General features: G+C 35.5%; 3 protein-coding genes across 4 annotated transcripts; 1 reads left to right on the top strand and 2 right to left on the bottom strand.

Annotated features, from left to right (window-relative positions):
- The first annotated feature begins 1,245 nt into the window (after window positions 1-1,245).
- Window positions 1,246-2,977, top strand: mRpL21 (mitochondrial ribosomal protein L21). Its single transcript, XM_018460933.1, has 5 exons — window positions 1,246-1,517; window positions 1,937-2,074; window positions 2,159-2,479; window positions 2,561-2,676; window positions 2,752-2,977. Exons 1-4 carry the CDS (start codon window positions 1,418-1,420, stop codon window positions 2,659-2,661), a joined length of 660 nt encoding a protein of 219 aa, XP_018316435.1. The 5' UTR covers window positions 1,246-1,417; the 3' UTR covers window positions 2,662-2,676; window positions 2,752-2,977.
- A 414-nt stretch (window positions 2,978-3,391) lies between these two features.
- On the bottom strand, window positions 3,392-7,624 carry LOC108730841 (DNA-directed primase/polymerase protein). The gene is made up of 4 exons (XM_018460765.1): window positions 7,376-7,624; window positions 6,015-6,437; window positions 3,719-4,506; window positions 3,392-3,608 (listed from the first exon to the last, which is right to left on the bottom strand). The coding sequence occupies exons 2-4, from the start codon at window positions 6,330-6,332 to the stop codon at window positions 3,392-3,394; spliced, it is 1,323 nt and encodes a 440-aa protein (XP_018316267.1). The 5' UTR covers window positions 6,333-6,437; window positions 7,376-7,624.
- A 164-nt stretch (window positions 7,625-7,788) lies between these two features.
- On the bottom strand, window positions 7,789-9,364 carry LOC108730943 (cuticle protein 16.5). 2 transcript variants are annotated; one of them, XM_018460932.1, is made up of 3 exons: window positions 9,273-9,364; window positions 8,452-8,831; window positions 7,789-8,370 (listed from the first exon to the last, which is right to left on the bottom strand). In XM_018460932.1, exons 1-3 carry the CDS (start codon window positions 9,282-9,284, stop codon window positions 8,040-8,042), a joined length of 723 nt encoding a protein of 240 aa, XP_018316434.1. In that variant the 5' UTR covers window positions 9,285-9,364; the 3' UTR covers window positions 7,789-8,039. The 2 variants fall into 2 exon arrangements, with proteins under 2 accessions (XP_018316434.1, XP_018316433.1); XM_018460931.1 differs by having other exon boundaries at window positions 7,790-8,831.
- Between the last annotated feature and the right edge of the window lie 1,157 nt (window positions 9,365-10,521).

Raw genomic sequence — 10,521 nt, 5'->3', positions numbered from 1 at the left:
ACGCACGTCGCTCTGACGCCGTGTCACCGAACCGTGGGCGCCAAGGGTAACAACAGAGAGGCGAGGAAGAAGATGGGGAGATCGTGAGATCGGACTGCGATCGTTCCTGCGACGGAGACGCGACGTCGACGCGGTGCACTACCGAGATCACCCGCGACGGAACGGTCAAACATAACAAGCGACCGTCGCGTTAAGCGTACGACATTTCTGCGTGCTTCGCAAGTCCACGCAAGTCTCACGATATTGCCAAGACCGGAAACTGACTGACCGGCCGGGCAGCCGCCAGTGACGCGTGCGCGCGACCGGAACCGATATGCGCGAGTGGACGCGCACGCGCGAACGTTCGAATGGTCTCCTCAAGGTTCAAGCTGCCTGCCTGAGTGCCTGTCTCAAGTAATCATGCGAACGAAAAGGTGATCTCGATCGAACTCCGATTAATTTAATGATTAACTTATAGAGCGATGTTTATATTAAATTGTTAACGTAAATGGAATTATTAATTTTGCATTATTTAAAAGGATCCTAACCAAAATTATACGCGTGTAATCGGTGTAAAATGTAATAATCTGTACTGCGTCTTGTTATTCACTTCAAGTATTATAAATACTGGAAATCTATAATGTACTTAACGTGGACTATAGATTTTCGATACTTGCACGGTGAATATATATAACAGAACGCAGCCAATTGTAAAATGTGTTAATTAATAGATGTAAACTTACATAGTGTGCGTTCCGATATTTACTGCCAGTGTTGAAACTATATAGTATACGTCACGTACACTATAGATTTTCAGCACTGGCAGTAAATATCGGAACGCACCCATAAATACATAAAACATAATTTAACAATCCATGAATTATTGAAGCTTACATGTTCTTTGTTGCATTAGACTGCATTAAAACTTCTATCTCGCTTACATGTTTTTATTTATCAATATTAAAGTTGGACATATTAATTATAACAATCATAAAACTAATTTTTTTTTCTGTGTTGCCTTACTCAATTTGCATATTTTACATTACACGTGTAATGTTTACATAAAAAAACTCGTGTAAACTTAACGTAGATAATACGTAAAAATTTCATGTAAATGTAATAATCTTAAAACAATACGCATCGCAAGATGTAAACAATCAGTCTTTGAAAATTCCCGCCAGACAGCTTTATTGTCCAAAAATATATGGCCCGAAAATAAAAAATATTAAGAACATCAAGAAAATTTTCTTCGATTAACTTGATGATTATAATCTCGTGATTATTTTTATGTATTAGATAATTTTTTGTCGGAAAACAGTTATTCTGCAAAAAGTTGATTACTAACATTGGTTTTATTCGCATTTCCCATTCACCGGTCTACGGGTCGTCAGGTCTAAGTACCTGCAGAGTTTTCCATCGCCGTTTGCTTCGTATCGTGATGGCGACGTTACTCAGTTTCTCAAGATTTCTTAATTACGCGGCGAGTAATTGCCTGAGAAGAGTAGCACCGGCCGTAATTTGCAAACAATATTATCCTGGTATATATATATATATATGTAATTAGGAATTATAATTGTGTGGAAACTACGCAGCAGTAATATAACCTCTCTCTTGAATGCAAACATAACCTCCTTCCTACCCGCTATACTTTCAAGAATTTTATTTTTAAAGATTGATAAAGTAAAATCAACGTTTCGTTATATTAAAATTTTACAAAAACCTAATAAAAAAGTTAATCAAGAATTTTATATTCAAATTCTGAAATAAAGTGCCTAAAATCATTAACAAAATTTTATAAGATATTGAGATTTCATTAAATTAAAATTTTATGATAAATCCATTAATACAATCTTATCAGGAATTTTATATGTAATTTCAGAGAGACAAAGACATGAAATCATCCAATAAGACTTTGCATAGTACAAGAAAGATATTAAAAAATCATTTTTTGTTTCAGCATTAAGATTGTGGGAAACGCCAGTAAGAACGCCAATAGCAGAATATCGGACAGCTAAACCACCATGGATGAGACCAATTCCAAATTACCAAACAGAGATACAGGAATGGAATGAAGAGAGAGAGAAAATATGCACAGGTTGTTAATTTATTCTATAAGCATGTATAAACGTTCAATTCTTATAATTAAGTTCTAACAAATAACATCTTGTCTTATTCACAGATGTGACAAACGAAATTAACAATCAGATCGCAACGGACAGTACCGGCCGTATGTTCGCAGTTGTCCAAGTATGTGGAAAACAGTTTAAGATAACAGAACACGACATTATAATCATTGAGGGATTCTGGCCACCGAACATAGGCGATCAACTAAAACTGGAAAAAGTGTTGCTGATTGGCAGTAAAGATTTCACTCTCATAGGCAGACCAATTTTAAACAGAGAATTGGTTTCAGTCGATGCAACGGTTATAGAAAAGACTTTATCTCATACAAAAACTCGCTTTAGGTTCCAGGCAAGGAAACAGTATCGTCGTATAAACTGTAAGATACTTTTAAAGAAATATTTTCGTTTCGCTCCTCATGCCTTATTTGTATTAATAAGCTCAACGTTCTGTTTTTCAGTCTACAGAATACAACACACGATGCTACGGATTAACTCCATAAATATAAACGGAAACATCAACGAGAAAAAAGAAGTGGAGGGATTAGACAGAGTGTATTAACAGTATGACACACATGTATGTATATATAAGTACATTTCGTTTTACGTATGTTGCATATAAAGTATTTTATGCTTGTTTAATATTTTGCAGACAAGAATAAAAAATGATTATCATGTGCATTTTGCATAAAACGGAACATCCTATATGTCAAATTTATGTGTGTATATATATATGTATATGTTAATAAATATTTACAACATGCGCAAATATGGTGTATTATCCTCTGTATGTATTCAGAGAACAGAAGGTAAAAGTTACTTATTTCAAATTAAATGACAGATTGCATGGTGAAAATAATTTGATAAGAAATCCTGCAAATTTTTAGAAATGTACAAATTAAACTCTCTGGACATAGCGATCCCGAAATTATTTTTCATAATTAATCACAATTAATCATAAAACTATAAATTGATCCTTAGTACACGCGATTAGATCATTTGTATTCTGCGCATTTCTTTGAAATACTACAAGCACCAAGTTATTAGTATAACATTTATACATAGTATAAAATTTATTACAACCTTTACGTTTTTTAACTTTTGTTATACAATTTTTTGAATACATCACCTTACAAATACTTTCTAAAAATGTTAAGTGATATGTAAAAATCTCTTAATAATGTTTATACTTATATAAGCTATATTTGTAAAAATGATGTAAATTAATATCCGGGACACGAATGATTGTATATATTCTACATTTGTGCTTATAAAAGCATACTTAATAATTTTTATATCTTTATATCTTCATCTATTGTTGCACCAGTTATGAAAGTATCACCTTCTATGTCTAACTTAAAAAGAATTTCTTCTGGTAAATTCTTTGGTGTAGATGAAAACTCCGAGCAATCTTCATCGTGACATTTCTGATATATCTTTTTAGTGTTTAAATCTACAATCCAATATACGTTGTTGCTCTTATGATACCTACCAATGTTTTCACAGTATCTGTAAAATAATGTAAAAACATGTGCTATCATTTACAATAGCGAGACAGATGTATATAGAAAAATAAGAACTAATAATAAGTGTTTTATTATCGATTATAGTTATATTACCTGTTGCCATAAATTTCATATCTCAGCGTTTTAGTTTTATCAGAATATTTAGCAATACGTATCTTGCCAGGATCGATGAGACTACGAATGTACCTATCTATTTCAGGATATGGTGAACTCTGGTCGTCATTTTCGGAAATGGATCGTATTGGTACATTTGAATAAAGTTTAGCTTTTACATTGCTTCGATTAAAAAACTCGAGCAAAATTAAATTCTGCTTGTTTGGAAAGTACGATATCAAGGAATCTAAAAAGATCCCTAACTCCTTCTCTTTGCACTTATTCACTGAATTATGCTTGCAATCTGCAGAGACTGTTAGATACGATTGTTTTCCCCACTTAGTGGACAGATATATTCGAAAATGTCTATTCTTCGTATAGACACCATTGTCAATAAACAATTTTTCACCGTGCTGTGTTTTCACGAGCATTTCCTCAATATCTGCTTTGTTAAAGTGATTTAAAATTCCATGCGATAGCATATCCGACTTCAAATAAAGTAAAATATCATTGTATATAGTTTTGATGAATTTTCCAACATGTGAGTTGTCCTTAAAAGCCATATCCTTCATAGTAAAAATCACGTGTCTGCTAAATTTCTTACTAGTTGTAGAATCCAGTATTAAAAAGTTACTTCTATCGCATAACAGATGATAGTGATTGAGTAAATACGCTCGTATGATATCTATCAGCGTTTTGGTCATGCGTGGTCCATTGCAAAGTGGATTTAGTTCGACTGGGTATTCCAAATCTAGATATAACCAACACGGTGAATCTTTTGGTATTATCTGTAAAATTTATAATTTTCTTTGAGCTTTGTACACACACATATATCTTTTATATACATATATATATATATAGAGCATTTGAAAGTGCCTTAATATTTCAAATTAAGCTTCTTTTCAAATTCGAATCTCTTTTTCTAACGATCTTTGGATTCTGAACGTTACATTCTGTGCAATGTTTACGTTGACTAGATTGGAACTGAGTTGGAAGAGAGATTGGAACTGCGTTTGCTGTTACTAATTTGTAGATTGAAAAGGACTCAAATTGGAATCGAAACGTTTATGCGAATTTTGTATGTAATAATTAACTGCTTTTCGGTACCAACAACTGCTGTGGCTCTCATAAATTTCAGTGACTTGTTCATTTATTCTTGAAGCCAAATATATATGTATATGTATACACACATTATTAAAATATATTATGAAAAGGCATTTATATTTCTGTTACATAACACAATTTAAATTTTGAAACATAGAGAAAAATGTTTATATATTATTAGAATCATCTTCAAACGGTTGCTACCTTCACTATAATAGTATTCCAGTAGAGGTCGATTTTTAAAAAGAAAAAAGAAACAGGAAACATTCAGCACAATAGTTTGTTAAGCACAAAGGGGATAAGTTCAATTTTTTTCAAAAATAAGTTTTTCTTTTCTTGAAATACATTTTCGGTGCAAAAGAGCATTTATCACAGACTTCTAAGAGTCTAAAGTAAATGTTGAAAATGAGAAATGAGTGCAGAAAGGATATAGTTCAGAGAACTTGCAAGATTCAAGATTTAAAAAACTTGAATAATAATACATCCTGTTAAAATGTAGAAGCTTTTTGATAAAATTTTCGAATGATCAACGATTAAATTTAAAGGCCAATCAGAAGATTTAATAGATTTTAATCTGTGTGTTTTAACTTCAGTGTTTTCAAAATTGTTTTTTACAAATTATCTCATATTGTTCAACATATTAAAGAGACATAATTTAAAATGAATAAAGTATCCGTAACAGAGTATACTGTAAAATTTGTGATTTTTTTAGTGCAGTAAGATCATTAAAATTCAAAGCAATCAGTTTTTTGCTTAGCAAAGAAGAGCCATCCAAAAAGTTAAGATATCCAATCGAACAGGTGACATTGTAATTATATACTACAATTGTAATTATATACTCTTAATTTTCTATAAATTGTAACATATTTATTATATATATATATATATATTTGTGTTCAAAGAATAAAAATTAGATCAGTATTCATATTCGATTTTAATATTTGAGACTAATTTAAGATATTAAGTGTGAATCAATTAGAGAGCCATATCAATTAACGTTACTTAAGGCGATTTTTAAATAGGAATGGATTATAAATATCAAAGTAGTAATAGTAAAATAAAAATAATTGATGGACGGAGAAGTTTTTTTATTATCGCTTCTTGAAAATAGTTGTTTAAAGCATGTTTTTTTCATGTAAACGCTTTTCTTGTAAGTACAAATAAATCGTAATCGCAAGTTTTGCATACTCACCTCGTACGAGCATCTCTCTTCTTGAGGTTTAATTTTGTAATACCACCAATAGACTTCCGGATGCGCTACGACGAATTTGCGATTACCGTCGCTAGGTCGTTGATACACGAAGGTGCATAACGCGTCCGTTTTTGTGCTGCGTTCAGCAGCCACGGCTAGAGCGTCAGCCTGTTTGTGAAATTCCTGCCAGTATTGGGTCGGGCCCAATATGTGCGATGGCATGACCCGGTACGTTTTTACCCAACAAATCTTGGACCGGGATGGTGATTGTTTTTGTACCTTGTTGCCGTAAAATCTGCTCGTGCAAATCGGTTCCATTTCGATCGATGCTCGATGAAATCAATTTCAGTATTGTCAGTCAAACAATTTGCGTAATCGCTGTTATTCTTTTGCGATGTAAACATACTGTAGGGCACTCTGTAACTGTACGAACAGCTGATCTAAACTGGTCTTTCCCGCCAATTTCGTGTCAGCTGATAGTCGTTATAGGTTACGGTCCACTTGACGTTACAAACACTTCGAAGCGTTTGAGCGACCAATCAAAACAAAGAATTTTACGAATTAACTAATCAAAAAATGCTTTGTAGCGTCAAGTGGACCGCAGCCATAGTCGTTCGCAGATGATGACGGAGTTTTGTGCACAATGGTGACAATTCAATCAAAGACGCGAGATTAATTGAGGGGGTTGGCGGAATAAAGGCATAATTCTACTTAGATCCTTTTTCCGGAGATTAGCGAAAATAAACAAGGAATTGATATTGCTTACATTAGTTAAGTATGAACGTTTTTCGATTGTCTTGTGGTGGTGGAAAATGATATAATCTATGGAAAAAAGGGCATAAATGATTTAAAATCATTAATAAGATTTTTATCAGAGACTGAACGAAAATGATACAATAATGTGTTTTCATTATATAACTTCTCAAAAACATTGCAAAATGCTAAAGGACTTTTCGACTCAGTTTTTTATTAAGAATAGCACTGTATAATTAGTGTACGTTATTTTAGATACACCCCGTATACCTGCAGCGAAATTTATTTATAAACCAATAGCGTTGGCTAAATAAAAGAAAATTCTGTCCGAATGAGAAACTAGATCACGCGCATCGATCATTTCACCATCATGTTCTGATGTTTACGCGAAAAACCGGTCATACGTGAAAGTCGGCCTGTAAGCCGATTATTCAAGTGAATTTCGTGCAACAACGTTGCGAGAACGATCGATGTATTTTTCGATCACCCATTGTATGCAAATTCTTTTCAATTCCAACTGAAAATTAGACGACACTCATCCATTATCTTCTATATACATACATCGGGATGCTTTTCAGCTAGCTCATTTCCTAGTCTTTTGTACTTACTGCTCAATCCATGTACGCACGTGACTTTCTTTCCTGTATTACGTTCCGAATTAACGATATTCGATGGCTCGTGTATAAATATACGGTTCGGTCTCGTGCTCTTCAGTGCCGAGACACGAACAATACGATCGTGTCTCCTCATTCACACATAGATAAAGAAACATGCAAATGGAAAAACAAAAATTGCTCGTGTCAACTTCGTAAAAAGGACTAATCGAAAGATCACCTTTCGTTACTTAAACTGCCTGCTTATCTGCGTTAGAAATGACGCGTTACATGTGAATTAAAAAGTAAAAAATATGTTAACAAGATCGTTTTATTCATATTTAATACAATTATACAATAAAATTCCTGTTCGCAACTAATCTGTAAATGTGGACAATACATTCTGAGAGACCTGTTCTGAGATCCTTAAGAGACGTGATCCGCGTGAAGATTTCTTATGTGAAAGATTCTGTTGGAAATTTTCATGGACAGAGCAGAATATACGTGTATACAATGAGGTATAAATATAAAAAATATTATACTATAAATATTATATACACATCTACGTAGACAATCTTGCGCGTGTAGGAAATAAGAAAGTAAGGAAATACGATACTGTCAGAGGGACGATCATTCGTCACGCCGATCAATCGTGAGAGATCTGCAGTTTTGGAATTATTTACCAGGCGTAGCTAGTGCCGAAGCCGCTGAAGGTGGCGTGTACTACGGGTGCAGCTGTCTCGTACGAGTAAGGGGCGGCATAAGTCTTAGCGATTAGTGGCGCAGTATGAGCGGAGTATGCGAGAGCCGGGGCGGCGGCATAGGACTTGGCCAGGAGCGGGGCTGCAAGTGGAGCGGCGAGTGGAGCGGCATAAGCGGCCTTAGCGATCAGGGGGGTTGCTGGCGCGGTGTATGTGGTGTACGCTGCGGTCTTGGCGATGAACGGGGCCGGGGCGGCGTAGGTCTTGGTCAGGAGCGGGCTGGCGTAACTGTAGGCAGCGGGTGCGGCGTATGCCGTTTTCGCGGCCAAGAACGGCGCGGCCGCGGTCGCGTATCCGTAAGCGGGTGCGGCGGCGTAAGCGGGTGCTGCAGCGTACGCGGATTTGGCGAATAACGGGGCAGGGTGAGCGGTGTACGTTGCTAAGGCCGGGGCGGCATAAGCGGTTTTGGCGATCACGGGCTGTGCAGCGATTAGGGGCTTAGCCAAGGCCGGCGCGGCATAGCCGTAGCCGATGGCGTGTTGCTCCAATAGGGCGTCGTTGCTCACGTGGCTGTTGCTCACGCGTACCGACGAGTGCGCGGAGTCCTCGGCGCGGCTATACGAGGACACCACGTTCTGACCGGCGTAGCCCTTCTGCGTGGACTCTTGGCTATAGCCGATGCTGTTGTGATCAGCGGACAACGTGCCAATGTCGTACGCCGCTGGCCCGCCAGCACTTGCTATCGCAACGAAAGCTGCGAGCAATAAGAACTGCAAAAGAATGGATTAGTCATAGATAATATATCAAAATTATGAGGGAATTTGATAAATATATATTTCTACACTATTTTACAGATTTAGCTTTCAAAGAAATGTAAGATAAAGTAAGATAACAAAACAATCAGAATTTATTTATCCGCGCGTGATCTATTTATGTTTCACTTTACTGAATTAATAGTTTATTTCTTCAGCTCTATTTCACGTTACCATATTCGTAAAAATATGATAAATATTACAACTGTACGAAATAGATGCTTTAATTATTCGTAATTATGACTGCATATTGAACTGTAGTGCTTTTACAAATTCTTGTTTCAATATTTTTTCCCAAAATGCTATCGTTAAAATTTTGAAATTTGCAATTTGTTACTTTTTTTCCGACCGTTACCGCAAAATACTGAAATATTTTCCCGACAAAGTCGACGTGCTTACCTTGAATGCCATTTTGCTCGTCTGAAGTGGAACAACTACTGGGTTTCTGCCGAAATGGTAGCTGTCGGCCACTATTTATACGCGGGTAAAGTTGTAGGGGGTTCAATCGAATTTTGAGCACCTACCTTGCTCGAGGTGATTGGGCATGGTCGATGCATGGTCGAGAGAGGGAGATGTATATGGGACTTCTTTATGGGATATCATTAAGAAAGGAGCATACGAAAGAAGGTGCAAAAGAGAGGTAGGATGGTCGCCCGAGGGGGAACACGAACGAACAACGGGCGTGGCTCTTCACGAAATTCAAATTCGCAGATCCGGTGCTGTACGGTTTATTAGAAAATGTCGAAGGCGTACGACGCTTACCGCTAATTACTTTTCACTCTAGGTATCACGACAATACAACGCATCTGACAAATATTTACAAATATGCAATATTTACAAATAAGGCAAACATGTATCGATAACATCGTGATGCATTTGGACTTTCGATTTCATCGGTTATCCTCTTACTCTGCCCCGTTTCTTTGAATAAACATATCTGTAATCTATAATATTATAGATGGAATACTTCTCTTAAAAGATATATATATTTGCGCAATTAAATCCTACGTGCAATTAGCAACTTTTTCTTGTATAAAATAGAGAGATGATGGTACTTTTTACAAAATTACGTCAATAAAATGAATTTCTTTTCGACGTTAAGATCACAAACAGGCAACTATTTTCCTCTTAAGCTAGAATCAAGCTATAATCAATGCATAATTCCTTGAATGATAAACATGCTGTTATGCTTGTTCTAATGATGTATGAACATTCTAAAAGTCAGATCCTTAATGCGCTTCGTTGACTAATCAGAAGAAAGAATTTTACGAACTGATCAATCAAAGAATACTTCAAAGCGTTTGCAGCGTTAAGTGGATCAATCTTTAAAATATACTCATGTATCAGAGCAGGCATAGCAGCATGCATTTATTATTCAAGAAATCATATGACTTCGGTTTTACACGCTTTAGCCTTGATTTACATGATGCTTTTTTATCAGCAACTAGCGTGCTATTCTTCTAGTAAATTAGAAAACCAGCAGCTAAAAAGATACAATTATATATAATAAATTATATTTAGCTGCTAATTTTTTCTCCTCAAAAATTTATAGAATTATATTTTTTAGTTGCTCCTTTTTTAGCTAGAAGATTAGCACACTAGTCGCTAGTAAAAAAAATATTATGTAATTCAAATCTTACTCTATTTT

This window comes from Mycetomoellerius zeteki, unplaced genomic scaffold, assembly GCF_001594055.1.
Source record: "Mycetomoellerius zeteki isolate Tzet28-1 unplaced genomic scaffold, Tzet1.0 scaffold98, whole genome shotgun sequence".
In the NCBI taxonomy this organism is placed as follows: Eukaryota; Metazoa; Arthropoda; class Insecta; order Hymenoptera; family Formicidae; genus Mycetomoellerius; species Mycetomoellerius zeteki.
The sequence above is the reverse complement of the archived record's forward strand: the minus strand, read 5'-3'. Positions and strand labels throughout refer to the sequence as shown.

Bases quoted from the DNA above. Each gene is read 5' to 3' on its own strand.
- mRpL21 (XM_018460933.1), top strand. From the start codon at position 1,418: ATGGCGACGTTACTCAGTTTCTCAAGATTTCTTAATTACGCGGCGAGT. The intron at 2,075-2,158 runs GTTGTTAATTTA...TCTTATTCACAG, and splicing joins GAGAGAGAAAATATGCACAG to ATGTGACAAACGAAATTAAC. The intron at 2,480-2,560 runs GTAAGATACTTT...TCTGTTTTTCAG, and splicing joins ACAGTATCGTCGTATAAACT to TCTACAGAATACAACACACG.
- LOC108730841 (XM_018460765.1), bottom strand. From the start codon at position 6,332: ATGGAACCGATTTGCACGAGCAGATTTTACGGCAACAAGGTACAAAAA. The intron at 4,507-6,014 runs GTGAGTATGCAA...TAAATTTTACAG, and splicing joins AAGAGAGATGCTCGTACGAG to ATAATACCAAAAGATTCACC. The intron at 3,609-3,718 runs GTAATATAACTA...ATTATTTTACAG, and splicing joins TATGAAATTTATGGCAACAG to ATACTGTGAAAACATTGGTA.